Source organism: Anas acuta, chromosome 9 (genome assembly GCF_963932015.1).
Source record: "Anas acuta chromosome 9, bAnaAcu1.1, whole genome shotgun sequence".
In the NCBI taxonomy this organism is placed as follows: Eukaryota; Metazoa; Chordata; class Aves; order Anseriformes; family Anatidae; genus Anas; species Anas acuta.
In genome coordinates this window covers 23,453,832-23,470,944 of record NC_088987.1, presented here as the reverse complement: position 1 = coordinate 23,470,944, position 17,113 = coordinate 23,453,832, and the positions used below count along the sequence as shown (strand labels likewise).

At 44.4% G+C, this 17,113-nt stretch overlaps 1 protein-coding gene across 1 annotated transcript in view; it reads left to right on the top strand.

Annotated features, from left to right (window-relative positions):
- Window positions 1–1,655, top strand: part of DNER (delta/notch like EGF repeat containing) — a 120,658-nt gene extending 119,003 nt beyond the window's left edge. The window contains exon 13 of the mRNA XM_068692125.1: window positions 527–1,655. Coding sequence (XP_068548226.1) covers window positions 527–638 — 112 coding nt within the window. The 3' untranslated portion in view covers window positions 639–1,655. The remainder of the gene's footprint in view (window positions 1–526) is intronic.
- Window positions 1,656–17,113: the final 15,458 nt, after the last annotated feature.

Sequence of the window (17,113 nt, the reverse complement as noted above, 5' to 3'; positions counted from 1 at the left end):
AATATTGATAATTTCAACTTGCTTCTCAAGTGGATGTCAGGTGAGCAAAGTCTTCAAAAAATTTTTTTAATCCTTTATCTACAGTTTGCAACTCAATTCACTGCACAGCTGTTGCTTTTTTTTTTTTTTTTTTTTTTTAATATATATGACCTGACCTTGATGTTGGTTGTTAGCGTGGGCTCTAAAATAAAATTCTGGCCTTGTTGAAATTGTATCAGTTTCACTCTTGCCTTCCACCATCTTCCCAGATTCTGGTACTGCTGAATTTCAGGAGCTAAGTTCCTGCAGAATTCCTTTGATACGCAACCTGTTTATTGTGCTGTTGTTATTATTAATCTGATGCATTTATTTTCAAAATTACAGTTCAGATATTTAAATATTTGTACTTCCAGAATATTGCAATGCGATTTATAATTTACCTAGGCTCTCTGGGTTTGTTTCTCACAACATACCATCACTCAGTGGGCTGTTGCCATTAACTTGTTCATACTTCTGTTTGTCACCACAAGCTTTCTTTTGTTTCCAGGTTCGGCAAGAAATCCCGACCTGCAATGTATGATGCAACCCCCATTGCCTATGAAGATTACAGCCCAGATGACAAACCTTTGGTTACACTGATTAAGACAAAAGATTTGTAACCTAGTGTATCTTTTTTGCATTATTTTTCAAAAGGATGGGCTACTAACCTAATTTAAATATTTTTAAGAAGAAAGCATAAGTAATTTAAAAACATTAGATGCTTCAGAATTTTCTGTAGAATATTTAAGAACCAATTTTCTGCAGCTTTTAGTTTGGAAAAATATTTTAAAACAGAATTTGTGAACTTCATGAATTACATTTTAATGTACCTTGAGCTCTATAAACTATAAGCTTACGATAGTGTGTGCTTTTTTTCTTGGTAGACACTATTACTAAACCCAGATGAGTTTCTTGTGGTTGTTACAGAACAGAAAACAATAATTAATGAGGAATTCTTTATGACATGTCAGTGCCAGCTTTCTCAGTAGAGGTAGGAAAAATGTGAAGCATAATATGATATATAATATATCCATTAATTAAAAAAGTCTAAAATGTTTGTGTTGTGAAAAAGAAACTAGTAAAAATTATTATTCCTAATCTGAATGAATTAGCTTTTGCCTTATTCCATGCATGGATAGACAACCTATTTCTCCATTATTTCCTGAAAGTTGCTGGAACATATTCTTGAGTTGATGTTTGACATTTTTGTAATAGTATTCAGGCTAGGCCTTGTAAAATAATTAAAGTGCCTCCTGAGGCAAAGTAAGGGCATGATCCTTTAAGCATTGAAATCAATGAGAACATTTCCATTGAGTTCAGTGGGCATGGGATTAGATCCTACAATTGGACTGAATCTATATTTTTCTTTAAAAGTTAAAGTTTTTTATATTGTGAGTAAACTAAGCATATGGTTTGAGTTGTTCGTTTCCTAAGGTTGTTGATGTACAGTATCGTTTCATGAAATATTGTGTATTTCTCACAGTGCTTCTAATTTAGGATTAGTATATTTTTTGTTTGGTTGTTGTTTGTTTTTTTTTTCCTTTTTTTTTTTTTTTTGTGGCTGTATTTGATTGCTTATGGGCTTCTTAAAATTCTTGCTTATTTCAGAAAATATCAAATAAATGTTATCAAGTGAAGACTGGAGCTGTTTCTTTTGTTTTTCTTAATTTGAAAATGCAATGTTGTCTATAAATTTGAAAAGACATTCATGTATGTGCTATAAGTAATGCCTAAGAAGATATTCCAGCTGTTAACCTGAAAAATAAAACAAAAAAAAAGTTTACAAGGTAAGTTATTTTAGCAAAAGTTAGCTTGGAGAATGGCGGAAATTGAGAACTATGTGATATTTCTGTTGAAGTATCTGTTTAAGCTTTCAGTACAAGATAAAGACAGGTGAGTGATGAGGTTTCTCTGTTTTTAGGTTTAAGGAATTGGGTCAAGGAGGAGAAAGCTCAGGTTCAAATCCCTGATTAGTTTAGGATGACCTGCAATGAACTATTCTGGTTAGCTCTAAAACTCTAATGCTCATTTTGGTGTGGAGATGGTAGTAAACCCGGGAGTAAAGCCTGTAGTAAATGACTTAGTAAAACTGCTCCCTGTTATAGAGAAGCACTGCTCAAGATAGTCTCTTACTGTTATGAATGGCTGGATGGCTGAATATGTAGGTTAGTAACAGCACACTGTCTGAATTATGTAAATGCCAAATGCATGTCTGAAATACAGAACACCTGCCCTCACATCCTGTATCTGCTACCATGGGTTTTCAGTGATGTTGGCATAAGACAGTAATTGATACTAAGAGACATAAAGAAACTAGACTTAAGCCTCCCTTTCATTTTTCAGGCACAGTTTGAACAAAGGTGGCGTATTTGCATCTGATGGCTGTCATACTATTTTTTAAAAATTCTTTTTTATTCCAGGTATGAAAACTTTTTTATTATGGTGACTTCCAAGTGACTTCCAGAAATGCTTTAAGAACTCCTGCCAGAATAACACTGTCAGAAGCTATACCCTATGCCATTTTTCATATCTCGTGTGGAACAGGCAAAAACATTTGAGTTATAATTTATTTGCTAATCTGGTAGAAAAGAAATACTCATTCTTCAGAGTTTTTGGTCCTTTTAGTGGCAGAATAAATGATTTATCTTTGAAGAAGAACTACAAATCTATGCAAAGTATGTAAACAAGGAACTTGGTTGTTCTAAGGAACATACATATTCATGGTCCATATTTTACAAGAGAGATGTTGCAATGAGCAGTAGCCCTTCTGCATATAAATCATGCCTTGGTAGGGATTCTTGACCATTCTGTATTTCTCTCAAGTGACTGACCTGAAAGATAAGTAATTTGTGAAGAGCTATTTTCCTGTCAGCTTGGAGCCTCTAGCTTCTGTAAATCATCCTGTGGTTCCTGTGAATTGTCCTTTGAAAGTTACTTTTCCTCCTTCCAATTTATTTTATTGAACTCTGATGGCATGTTATGTGCATGTATCAGTGCACTTCTCAGACATTTGTGAGGCAATGCACTGCCTGCCAGATGGAGCTTAGACCTTAGACCTGAGGGACACAAAGCTGTCCTGAGGTACTTCATCCCAGCTCTGAACTGCTAGAACAAGTTGGTTATAGCCTATAAGCTACACCATGTCTTTCTGGGGGTAGACGTGAATGTGACAAAGGACATTGGCTATTCAACACCTTATTTCTAAACTACAGAGAACAAATATACCTGTATAGCAAATACCACCTGCTATTAATATACCACACTCCCTCCTCCTCCGCAAATCATCCAGATGCAGAAAAGGGCTGGTTTTATGTGCTCTTTCCCCTGGCAATGGGCTAATGGCCTACAGATCTCCTGTAGTTGGGGACAAGTCTCAGGGCTTGTCATTGACCTTCAGCACTTGTGTGCTCCCCGAGTTTGGCCCCTTTTTCTTCCTTCTCCCTCTGGGAATAGGAGAACATCCCTAACTGTTGCTCCCCAGCAGTGCGGACAACTCATCGTGCATCTGGAAAACTGCGTCCAGTTCTAGTCTCCCTGGCACAAAAAAGACAGGGATCTCCTGGAAAGACTCCAGTGGAGGGCCACAACGATGATACGGGGCCTGGAGCAGCTTCCCTATGAGGACCTGAAAGGCTGAGTGACCTGGGTCTGTTCAGCCTGGAGAAAAGAAGACCAAGAGGTGATCTTATCAATGTTCACAAATATCTTAAGTGTGGGAGACAGAGGGATTTAGCCACCCTCTTTTCAGTGGTTTGTGGGGACAGGACAAGGGGCAATGGCCAAAAAATGGATCACAGGAAGCTCTGCACCAACATGTGAAAGAACTTCTTCACAGTGAGGGGGATGGGGCACTGGGACAGGCTGCCCAGGGAGGTTGTGGGGTCTCCTTCTCTGGAGATATTCAAGGCTCACCTGGATGCCTACCTGGGCAGCCTGCTCTAGGGAACCTGCTTTGGCAGGGGGGTTGGAGCTGATGGCCTCTGGAGGTCCCTTCCAACCCCTACAATCCTGTGATTCTGTGATATCTCCTGTGAAACTTGCAGCTAGGGCTCAGAGTTGTGACACGTGTGCTAACAGGAAAATGTTGTGATTTACCTAGACTCTGGATGGAGTCAACCCAAAATGTTAAAGACAGCGTCCCTGTTCTTGTGGTTGGGTTAACTTCAAGGCCCAAAGAGAACAATTGAGCACAAGAGCTAGAAAACACATTGACTAAAAACACACAAATTTTCCTCCTGTGTGGTCCCCAAGGGTGATGTGCAGCCAGCCCCTTGGGTGTCCATGGCTAGAGGAGAACCCTTGGTCCCTCGGGGACCGGTTTTCAGTCGCTCGGAAGAGGCCGGACCTCCATCTTCCAGGGGCTCTAACAAACTTCATCTTCCAAGCCAGAGCGAGAGCTGACACAGAGGGCAGCGCGCAGCTGGGAAGGAGCCGGGGCTGCCCGGCGGGAGCGACACCCCCGGGATGGCGGCACCGCGGGGTGGCAGCAGCCCGGGGGCGCCCGCCTCGCCTCGCCTCGCCTCGCCCCGCCGCCCGAAGGGCCCGGCTGCGAGGCCGGTCCGGGCGTGCAGTGTCAGTGCGGGCCGGGCAGGCGGCAGCAGAGGCGCTGCTGTGAGCTCCGCGGGAAGCTCGGGAGGGGGCCCGGCCGGCTCCGGGCTCCTGCCGTGCTGCGGAAGCGGGCGAGAGGAGAGGGCTGTGCCAGCCCGGGCTGGGGAAGGCCTCCTGCCAAAGCCAGCCGGCCGGCCTGGCCCTGCAGGAGGGCTGGGAAGGCTGAAGCCTCACGAGGTGAAACTTCAGTCGCGGCTCTGATGTTTTCATCCCATCTTGGCTTCGTTTCTGGAAGCAGCGTTCCTCCTGCGGGCCTTTGCTGAGAAGCACCTGAGCAGATGCGACGTTCCTCAGGATGTGTAGTTTCTCCTTTATAGCAACAGACACTTGATGGGGAATAAATTCAACACCTCTGAATGTAATTATGTGTGTGGATGGCTGAGAGGAATAAAACAGCGCCTCCTCACTTGTCTGGCTGGAGTTACTTCTACAGGGAGCTACTTTGCCCCTTCACATGGCTAAATCCTTCTGTACCCCAAATTTCCCTGGTTCCATTCCCATTTTGCCCTCAGCCTCTGAGCTCCGGTAGAGCAGCTCCGTGTGCTGCATGCAGTACATAGCGCTGTGCCCCTTCCCTCCAGCAGAGCAAATCCAGCCCAGCCTCCCGCCGGGTGCCTCCAGTCCCATTTCTGTGTGAGCACCGCTGGCTGCGGGAGCCTCTTCTGCCTTCACTGCCACCATGTTTCCAAGCTCCACATGCTATGTGGTGCTGGGTGTGCTGACGCCTGCCACTTGTAGGTGCTCTGCTCTCATGGTCCTGGCATTGGCGGGGGAGCAGAAGCCTCCCATCAGCCTCCCGTTGGCCTTTTCTTCCTGCTTGGACAGGGGAGACAAAAAAAAACAAAAACAACACAATTTGACTCAGGGAAGGGGTTGGTCTCTCAGGCTATTCCTTGTTATGTATAATTAAAAGAGTGTGTTATTAAGAAGAGCTAATGAGTTCATACACATTCCTAACATAAGAAATGGGAGCCTCAGGGCAGTCCAGTATGCGCCTAAAGACTCGTCAGACCTGTGGGCTACTGTGAAAGCGATGTGCTGGGTTATGGCTTTCGGTCACCTTCTATTTTGCAACAAAAAGTGTGTGGGGAATTGTTTGTTTGTTTAAAATGTGCTTTATCTCTTGGAGCCTAACACTCCTGTGAAACGCTCTGTACAAGCTGGTGAGCAGTGGGAGAAGGGCAAAGCACTTAGTAGGTGCCAGATGAGAGATACGGAGCAGAACTGGGCTTTGACCTGCCTTTTTCTCCTCTTCACAAGTTTGTCTTCTGTTCCTGGAAACCGTGGCTGCATATCTGCCAACACTATGGGGCCATGCAGGGTCAGAAGGGATGGCATGAAGTAAATTTGAGTCCGAGTCACCTTTATGGCCATTTTAAGCATCTTATCAGGGAAATGGGACTGGCCTAAGGCCAGAGTCAGAGCAATCTGAATTCTGGTGCTGCCTCAAATAGCTGGAGATTGTCATGAAGATGGGCTGAGCGCTGTGCTCTCAGCTCCCACAGTGATGTGGTGGTCACTGGTGAGGGCTCACGCAGAAGCTGTCTTTGTATTTCCTGGCTCTCCGCTTTCTGCTTGCACTGGAGGCAATCCCACTAGTGCAATTTCTGTGCTGCAGAGCAGCTTCTGTGGGATCCAGCATCTGAATCTGTTATATTGTTTCCTAGCCCCTCATAATTTGGAAGCACTCCAATTAGGTGAAGGTGATTCTTTCTGATGGGGAGTGGGTCAACCAGTGAAAACAAACAAAACTTCAAAGTGGTTATGCCACATCAAGCCCCATCTGGGCTCAGTTGGCTTCATTCCTTCTGCAGTGCAAAATGGATAACAAAAATGACCTCTCTGGAAAAGTCAGCTTTCTCAGTTATTATGAATTCCATTTCTGAATCCTCTTTTTAAGAAGTTTATGATAAGATGATTATTGTAAATAAGCTTCCCCTTTACAAAGAATAAATCATCAGATAGCCTTTGTTTGGTGAGATCTTTGGCAAAGGAATGTAAATAAATAAGCTAACTGAATAAACTTCTTTATCTGATGTGCTGAGCAGAAAAGGCACAAAGTTAATCATTTAGGAAAATAAGCTGGTCTGCTGTGCTTGCTTCAATAACAGGCCAGGAAGAGTCTAAGGGAAACAATCTGCTCTAGCTCACTGACCCCAGACTTTTTGCTAGAGTCCCACAGACCCAAAGTGATCCTGTTTGTCCGTCTGGAAGCAATGGTGTCTCCTCAAGGAGATGCTCTTTGGATTAGATTTTTGTTTAGCTTCTTTTCCTGTAGACTGGTCTTCTTCACTTTAGGGTTATCTCCCTGCAGCAGAACAGAAATCTGTTAAGAAGCCAGCTGTGACTTCTCTTCCACCTCCTGGGAACAGTACATACATGAACAGTAATCTGAATTTGTAGTGTCTTAAGCTTTGGAGTCCATTCGTGTTTCCAGATGAGCAAGGTAATGTCCTTGTGCATGGGATGATACATGGATATCAGCCCATCAATGCCCAAAGTAATGAAAGTGTGACTGTTCTGATCTTTACCTCAGCTTTTTATTGACTTAGATGGATTTGAGCTAATCTGAAGCAAATCTGGTTGGAACCTGAGCCGAAGAGCCAGAAACAAGTTGCACATATCACCAAAAATGTGCACAGCTGTTGTGGAACCAGAAAATCACCTAATGCAACTTAGATGACTTTGGCACATAGTAACTGCAATCACACTTAGTTTGTCAGCAGATTTAATTCTTATCTCCTCTCCCCCTAGTGGCTTGAGGGATGATCATTGCCTCATCATCCTGTGCTTTTTCCCTTTGCTTGTGCTGTATCTTCTAGCGTGCCGTTCTTGAGCATTGCATCAGGCAGTTAGTATCTCAGAGTGACACTGCTTGACCAGGGCTATACAATTTAACACCTAAATGAAACATGAATAGAGATAGTGGTCTGTAGCCTTTGTGAATGCCCCATTTTGTTCTCAAGCCATGGCTTTCTGTTGTTCCTTGTTTCAAACACTCAGTGTTTTGGCATAGCTGCATTTCTGCCCCTTTGCAGTGTTTGACTTAAAAACACGAAGTCAAGATTCCATGTAAAAACACGAAGTCAAACACTTCCATGGTTTGAGTGAAAGCTCTTGCAGATGCAGAAGTGGCCTTGTGAGCATTGTTCTGGAGTGGGTGGAAACCACAGGAGATTCCTGGGTTCTTACCATGGATCTACAACTATTAGCACAGCCCTTAAATTCACAGGTTAGCAATTTTTTCTAAATTCAAATTGCATGTAATTAAATTTGCCTTCTATGCATGTCTCTGAAATGTTCTGAGATCTTTTCATGAAAGTCTTTTTGTGTGTCCATGATTCTAAAATAAAGTTTCACCAAACTTCCCCTTTATCTAACCACTTACATTGTGGTTTAGTAGCTGTAAAATTTATGAATCTGTGTAAAATCTAACAAAAAATATCTCAGCCAGGTTGAAAAAAATATGATCAATGCCCTGTTGAATGTGGAAGCAATATTTATGACAAACCTTTACTGCCAACTCTTTTATGGTCTTTGCTTAGTGTATCTGCCTTTGGGCAATCCGCAATTTGTTAAAATACCATCAGGAAGGCTATTTAAAAATAGTTGTCCCATATGATGGCTTAGCGTCCATTCTTGTATTAAAAGAATTGAAATATAATAGTATACTCACTTGCAATATCTTTCTGGAAATTATATCTTATGCCCTCAAGCCTATGAAACCAAGATGTAGAATCTCAGCTCATATATCTTTCATCTGAAAATGTGACCACTACTAGCTTCAAGAAAATACTTAGGTAATGAATATCAGGGCCATGAGGCCAATTTCATACATGATAAAGCTTCATTTACCCCAGCCACCTTCCAGAGGTTTGGCTTTGGCTTCTCTTTGGAAAAAACAATGGCTCATGGATACAGGCCATTCAATGTCCTAAAGTTAGCTTATTTCTTACACTGTGTTGGGGTAAAGAGCACATATGATAGGTTCCAGTTCAGAATCATTTTCCATTTTTTAATATAAATCACGACTCAAACTAGACACAAATCTAAATATCCACCTATTCCTGCTTTCTTCCTTGGTGTAAGAACGGCTATAGGAAAGTGTAAAGCTGTGTCTGCATTTGATCAGAATACCCTGGCACCACGGCAGGGGCTGTAAAAGGAGGAGAGCCTGTACCAAATCTCCTCTTTGGTACATTGCAGCAAAGCTGCTTACAGGTCAGAAGAGAGCAGTGACCTTGCTGCTCATGTCTAGGCTTACAGAGGGGTAAGCTTTATCCCTTGCAGTCCCCAAGGAGCAGGGGTGGGAAGGTGGCCCTCAGTTTTATCCACTGATAGCCCTATTCTAGCGAGCCAGTGTTATTCTTTTGAGGGATAAGACTAATGTAGCTAAATCAAAACCAGAATGTAGGGTTTGTGACAGACCTTTTAATTGCATCCCTGCACAGGAGTGACAGGCAATTTCCACAGCCTCTGCTGCCTCTGCACCACAGGGCTGTGAGGCACCACAAGAGCATCCTGCTTAGGGCCATACAGCTGCTGCTTTGGAAATTATTTTCTAACCAGCACGGAGGGAGTCTTTTTTTTTCTTCCCTTGGGTAATTTGGCCATGTACCCACTGTCAAAATAGGCCTTTAAAGTCAACCCACGAAGCTGTGGTGACCTGGCTAACCAGGTGGGAGGAGGCGCTGGGTGGCTGTGGAGGCAGGGGGCTGGCAGGCGCTTGGCAGCTGCTCTGTCCCCCTGGGTTTTGTGTGAGGGTTTCCTTCCTGAGCTGCTCAGCCTAGACTGACTCCCTGCCACAGGAGTCCTGGGGATGTGGTGGGTGGCACTGGCTTGGCCTTCCCGTCCCCGTCCAAGGAGGAGTGAGGCAGGTGGGCCAGCAGAGAGAAGCCAGAGCGGTTCTGCTCATTGCTCGAGCTGGCTGCTCTGGCTGCCTGCTGGCTGCCCGCCCATGCTTCAGCATAGTGTTGACAGGCACGTACAGCTTATTGTCTGCAAATGCTGATTTTTCCTGCCTGTCATAGGCCTGACTGCTTCCTGTGACACATAAGAGGACTGGTTTTGACTTGAGTCTCAGTCCACTCTGTATATTTAGTTTGAAGGTGCAATTTTGGGCTGCTCCTCTTGCTCCTAGAGGAGATCTTTCCAATGGGTCTAGAAACTTCTCCATGGTTTTATCATTACACCTGTGCTTTGCAAGCCTGTCACCAGGCAGGAGGAAGAGTAGCAGATCGCTTCCAGAAGTCATTCAGAAGACACGTGCACTGCAAAATGCAACTTTCTGCTATGGAAGTGTGTGGGGTCTTTCACTTGGTGAGGGATCTTTCCTGCATGGCCCGGGGGAGGACAGAGCCTTGGTGCTCTTGGATGGCTGCACGGAATGGAAACTGGGGGCACATGAGGACAGTGCAACACCTGGGATCTCAGGGATCTCAGATCAGTGTTAACTTGCTGAAAACACGGTGTTTGTAGATCCTGCTATATGGCATTGATATTCTACAGAGCAGCCTGTAATTGTTTGACTCACTATGTTGCATCTGTCATGTGAAGAAGGCAACCAGGCAATAACTGTCACGATGCAGAATAATTTCTTTCAAGGATTTTGTACTGAAGATGTGCTATCCATAATGCCTTATTTATGATCTGTATGTAACGCCAATTCCTCCTATTATTTTAATTTGAACATGTATTTTGGTTGTTTTCCTTTTATATTGCTCTTGATAGAACAGGTCTGTCAAAACAAAACTGGCAAAAACCTCATGTATTTAAGAAAGGATCTGCTTTCACACATGCCTATTACGTCATCCTGCCATGAATTTGAAATTGTTATTGTTCTACATATCGCAGCTGATGACCAGCTTTTTTAAATCCCCAGTACTCAAAAAGCTGCTCCAGTACTCAAAAAGCTGCTTCTTCCTTTCCCCTTACCCTGTGTTATTCCATGTGTGGTAATGACAAAGCCTGGAGAAGATTTTTAGAGCATTGAATTAGGTGTGGAGTTTATCAGTTTTCCTCTGTCTTTCACCCACTTCATTTCCTTAGACAGATCGTCTTACAGTTCCAGGGAGGTCCCTTAATTCCTCATAAACTTTGAAGAGTTTACTTTGTTTTAATACACGTGGTATTTAAAATAGGGTAGTAAGTTAGTAGTAATGACAGACATGCTAGGTTTAAATCAAAGTGTCTCACAGTTGTGATTTACTTGGTGATACACACTGCTGAATTTTGAAAGAGTTCACTTGGAATAGGCTATTGAATGGTAAATATGGTGAGGCTTTAGTGACATTTTAAAGTTTCATGCAATGCACTACAAAATATCTGTACAAACTGGTTAATATTTTCTAATTTTGCTCCACTTTAGGGGACTCCTGTCTGCAGGAAAAAACCTATCATCTCCCAACAAAACAACTACCATACCCTGGCAGCAGGGCTGGCACTACCCATGTTTTTTCAATTGTTTTTCAAGAAGCCCTGATTTTGTATAAACAGTTTTTTTTTATTATTATTATTATTTCTCTTTTTCCATCTGGCAGTACCTCTTAAGAAGGGCAGAAATTGCAGACAGAGAAATATCTGACTTCAAATTAACAGTTAAATGCACTCTTCATTCAGAAGCAACGGAGATTTCTGAGAATTCATTGTATCTCTCTTTTTCATTTGTATATTGCCTCTGATTTACATCCCTGTTCTTCAAACCTCAGTGTCAGGGGTGATTTATGAGTGCAATTTTCTGTGTAACATTCTGCAGCAATAGTTGGCAAATCCCTTCCCTCAGCACGGGGATGTATTTGTTACACACCAAAGAGGCACACAACTCCTAAATCTCTTTAAAAAGACAACGTTTAATACATTTTTGAAAGGAAAATACAAATCCCATCTCATAATGGATAAACAAATTATGTTACAAGTAGATATGTTACCTGTGCAGTAACTGCCCTGTCTGCATGCTGATGGCAGTTTGTGGGATGGAGCCACCCAGCCCCACATTGGTCTGCTTAACTGATCTCTTGCTTTTAGCTTGGACCAAGTTACCAGATGGTGCTGAGGCAAAACACGAGCCCAACTGCACTGCTGTGCTAGGGACTGCTCACGTTGAAATTTAAGCAGGAGCTAAGTGAAGGACTTTTGAGATTTGTCAATTTTCTGTTACGTATTTTTGCCTCTTCTAGGGCTGAAAAGGTATACATATTTGTAGAGTTCATTTATAAGTTGCAAAACTTGGTAAAATCTTGTGTGAAATGTTGATGGCATCAGCCTTGTACCTTCAGCATTGACTCATTCACTCTGGTTCCCAAAAACTTAGGAGGGACTTAAGCCCCATTCAATTACCATCCACAAGAGTTGGTTCTTGGGCTTCTCTGAATGCTTTGCAAATCTATATTTACTACCTCCATAGGTATTTGTCAGTGAATCAATTCACATCAGCCCAGCAGCATGTGTCTGAAATCTTCCCAATAATCTGTGCAGTGCCCATGGACTGAGAAGGAAGTGGTTGGCAATTGCGAAATCTAAATGACATTGCAAACCGTTTTCTTGCTGCAGTGTTGTACTGCAAACAATTTTAACCATAGATGGTCAAAAGTCTCTTTCCGTAGTAAATTTTCTTATTCTGACGGGATATCCAGTACCTATAAAATTGTCTCATTATTTATTTATCACCTATGACTTTTCATTCATTCATTTTGTAATTTCACTGTCTCTAGTACTTTCCCTAAAAACAGCTTCTCTATATAATCATTCTTCCCTTGTTTATGTTGCTAAAAATCAGAAGTATTTCACATTAAGTTCACGGTGTCTCATCTGTGCAACTCACAGAAGAGTCATGAACAGGAGCTGTAAGCAAGTCATGGACTTAGCCTGGTGTAAAAGTGATGTGGGGTGATTGTGTTCTCTGAATGTGTTTCTGGAGGGAGTATAACATAGACAAATAAGTATTTAATAATCATCAGAAGTAATTCACAAATAAAACCAGTAAAATCTAGGGTGCATGGAGCTGATGGAGGTCTTTAAAGGTTTTGTTTCAAATTCTTCTGGTCCTAGAAGAGAATGAAGACAGAAATGTCTGGCATGTGTCAAACCCCAAATTGTGTGTTATTTTCTGCTGCTTACAAGATTACATTACAAACTGAACTTGATATTCTTTGTGTTTGTTAAGGCAAAATTGGCTGCTAGAGGCACTCTGGGAATGTCTTTGTCCCCGCATGGCAGTGTCTGGCGAACAGCTGTGCCACTGGTGCTGTGGTGGGAGTGTTCCCTGGAGATGAGGACTTCTGTCCCTTCTGCCTTGTCCTTCCTGTGTCACCCCGCATGTGGTCACCATCCCCAAAATGCTCTGTGTTTTGGCTCCCTCAGGCTCTGGGCCTCTGCATTTCCCCTTTCCCATCCTCACTGTCCCCTCTCCTCCATGCAGGTCCCGCTGGGCTCCTGCCCGTGACCCCATGCCCTGTGTCTCAGCCTTTCCTGTCACCACTGCTGTAGACCAGAGCCTGCCAAAATCACTCTCTGCTGTGGTCTCTCCCCTTTTCTGGATAGCCCAGATTTGGGAGGCCTGGGCTCCCTGGTGTTTCCTGACGGCTGGTGCTAGGCCGCAGCATGTGGAGCCAGGAGGAGCTGGTCGAGCTCCTGACAGGCTCTTGCCCTTCCCTGGCTGCTCCACCATTGCCCAGATCTATGGAATTGGTCTTTTAAAGCCATGCAAGCCATTTGTGTTGAACTGCTGTCTGCAGTCGTTGGCCTGCCTTGGTTTTGGTGCCTTGTTTGTGGCGCTGGTGTCAGCAGGGCTGGCACAGTCCAACACAAAGATGAGGTGACACCAGATGAGGTGACAAAGATGAGGCCAGGAGGTGAGAAGAAAATACAGCTATCACAAAATATGGCCAAGTAGGTCCCTAATTGTGCACGGCACACATTTATTGACTTCTATTGATATGTAACCCCAGACACCTCTGAAGTCATCTTCCAAGTTGCTGTGGGCAGGGGAGGGGAAGCTGTTTGGTGCTCCAGGAAGGCAGTGGGACAGTTCCAGCTGAAGATGCCACTGGGGACATGAACATTTTTGGCACCAGCATGGCTGACAAAAAGCACCTGGTTACCACGGTAACCCCAGCAAGTGCTTCTCAGGCACGTTGGAAATCAGGACTTCATTGCGCCTGGCAAGCCTGGCACAGAGGGGCTGCAGAATATGCCATCTCCAAAACTGAATTATCTCCCTTCTCTGGGATACTTATCACTGCTTCAGTTTCACAAATCATTAACACCGTGTTGCTTCAGGTTTAGAGGATCTCCCAGTGCCATTTCAAAATATTTGTGAAGAGGATAATGAGCCAGATGCACCACAAGCAGAAGCGGCCTCAGCTGAACCACCACTGGTGGAGCTGCACTGCCGCATCTGCAGTCATCCCAAAGCACCTAAGTAATCAGAATAAAGACGACTACCTAAATAGATGGTGCTGCACGGGTGGGATTATACAGTAAGCAAGTATGTCAATAATTTTTTCTTTCAATTTACCAAAGCACAATGCTGAAAGGCAACCAAGGACCTTTGGAGATATGTGCTCTGCATTTTGTCAGTATTTGAAAGAAATATTCTTGCTGTTCAATTGCTGTGACTTTAACAGCAGCCATCCTATATCTCCTGGGTAGGGAATACAGAGCCAGATCTATAGATGTGGCTGTACCTATTAAAGGACGGGTATCTGCCATTTAGAAGTTGCTGTAATTTAAGTTGCCTCTCAGGAGCTACTGAAGCCAGCAGGTGAATGAGTCCCCTCAGAACCCAGGCTGCTGATGTTGGCAGCTTGCCTGCGTCCCACGGCCAGACGTGGTGCTGGAGGCCCAGCCTGGCTGCATCCTCCCTGAGCAGCACCGGCACCACCGCTCTGCCATGCTGAGCCTCCGAGTACACGTGGCACCAATGGAACTGGAAATCTCTGACTTGGTTCTTCACTCTGTCCTCTTTGTATCACTTAGACAGAAAGCAGAGATAATTCCATACGATCTAGCTTTGCCTTCTGTGAAAGATGAAGTTTTACTTAAAAATACATTTATTGTTAATTTGAATGTTGAAGTATGACAAAGCTGTCAAAAACAAAACAAAACAAAACAAACAAACACAAAACACTAAAGTCTCAATTACTTGGATACTGTATTTTGGGTTGCTTAGGCACAAAACGTTTTTTCAGAAAGATATCACTCATACAATGTACTTGATGTGCTTCATCTGTGCAAGGATGCTATGTTGGCTTGGAGTGAGTTGACAACATGTTTAAGAGTGAATTTAGATTTTGGAAGGACATTGTTAATTACAGCTCTTTACGGGACATTAAAGTCATCAATTAGGCAAACTTACTCTGCAACAGCAAAAACAAGGTAAACTGAATTCTGAAAAGAAAAAAAAGATGCATTTAATGACTCATGTGTACACTTGATAAACTTGCACAATCAAAATGAGGATCTTGGAAACTGGAGTTGCAAAGTCTGCACAATATTTGGGGAAGCAGCATTTAAGTAACAGGATGACTTTTCTAGTGAGATGTTTCAGTGTGAAACTGTAGTGCCCCTAATGCTAATGGAGCTTGTTAAGTCCAATTATACATTGGGGTTGGCAATCAGACAATTTTAGGTAATCAAATAGGCAATGTCTACAGAAAAAAAAAAAAAGATTGTTTTTTTTTTTTGTTTGTTTTTGAAAGCAGAGGAGCCACGTTGCTATACACACCTTATATTAGTTAGTGTATGAGATGGCCCCAAAGGGAAGACAAAGAGCCATTGAGAGAGAAAATACCTGGAGTCACTGGAGAAACTTCAAATTTGCTTTGTGAATAAAGCTGAAATTGGCTTATTCCATCAAATACTCCCTTTTGAAATGGGAGAGCACCCCTGGCTTCAGTAGTTCTGCCTCATGACCACTGAGCGACGTGGGCCTAACCTGGGCAATGCACTGCAGTCTTTGGAAAGAATTATCTTCATATTAACTCATTACAAGAAGAGAAATCCCAGAATTTGGCACAGGGGAAGGAAAATTAATAGAAAAAATATCTGTATCTTCTTACAAGCACATTCTGGAACATGGCACATCCTGGAAATATTAATTCACACTATTTATTTAAGCAAAAGCAAAAGATTTCTGACTGGCTGGGGACGGAACTTCCCTAATGCAGAACAGCTCAGATACCCAATAAAAAACGGTGCTCGGATTAAAATATTAGAAAGTCTAGGTAAAAATGACTTCATCTTGGTGAGACTGTGACATGAAATCACCCGAGCTTAATTGATCATTTCCTGAACTCGGCCCTCTCTGGTCCCTCACCAGTCCAGCCGAAAAATGAGTTTCCTGCAGAGGTGTGGCGGGGAGCCTCAGGACAGGACGGGACGCTGCGCTCGTGCTGGGGACAGGAGGAGCATGTCCCAAGGGGCTGAATCTCCTGGGACAACAGGAACCCGTAGGGCAACCGAGTGCTGCTGGAGGCTGCAGGCCCCGCACGGGGCAGCTCTGTGGCTGCCTCGCTGCTGCTGTGAGGGACAGTGCCTGGGGAGGCTCCGGGAGCTCGCACGGTGCTTTGATGTCAGGAACCAGCCAGCCTGATTTCAGGAACCTGCAGCCAAGCTGCCCCACCCTACCTACAAGCATATTCCTGCCTTCCTCTCACGTAACACACAGGCTGAAGCGTACAGTGGGCATTTTCTCCACTTTCCCATACTTTTGGGAATGAGGTGAGTGTTTGTGCTTTCCTGTTGCAATAGCATGCCACCCATTTCACAGAACGTGCGGAGGTTTCCCTCGGTGGCTTTGGTTTGTACAAAAGTCATGTCAACGAAGAACGAAGGAGCCTCCTGCCATACAGCTGGCCCCTTCCTCCTAGCTGTGGATCCCAAACCTGCTTTGTGAGGTGCTGCTGACAGAAGGGTTAGGGTTAGGGTTAGGGTTAGGGTTAGGGTTAGGGTTAGGGTTAGGGTTAGGGTTAGGGTTAGGGTTAGGGTTTGTACGTGCTCCCAGCTGCTACAGGCAGTGGTGGCAGGTAGGTACACTGTTAGGAGAGCGGCAGCATCAAAGTTTGCGTGGTAAAGAGTGGGGCTTTTAGGAAATGCCTCCCTGGCATCAGCTGGAAGAAATGAGAGGGTGACGGGGACACACGGGGCCACCCTGTCAGCTTGTGGGTGAGCAGGGCAGCACCCCGCGGGGTGAGTCGCTCCCCTCCGGGGGAGCGGATGGGCCCAGCCCCTCTGCTTCATCAGTTAGCCAAGCCACAAGCCTCGAATGGCTTTCACTGCCCGTCCCCGGTAAGGGCCATGCCGGCGGCGAGTTTCCAGAAGCAATTCCGAGGTCCGCGTTGGCGGAAGCCTCGCTCACAGCCTGGCCGCGGTCCTGCGACGCGCTCCCGGGGCACCCAGCGGGGGCCACCCCTTGCACCGTGCCCCTGCCGCCGCTGCTGCTGCTCCCACCGCCGGTGCCGCTCCGCCCGGGGGCGGGCCGGGGGCGGAG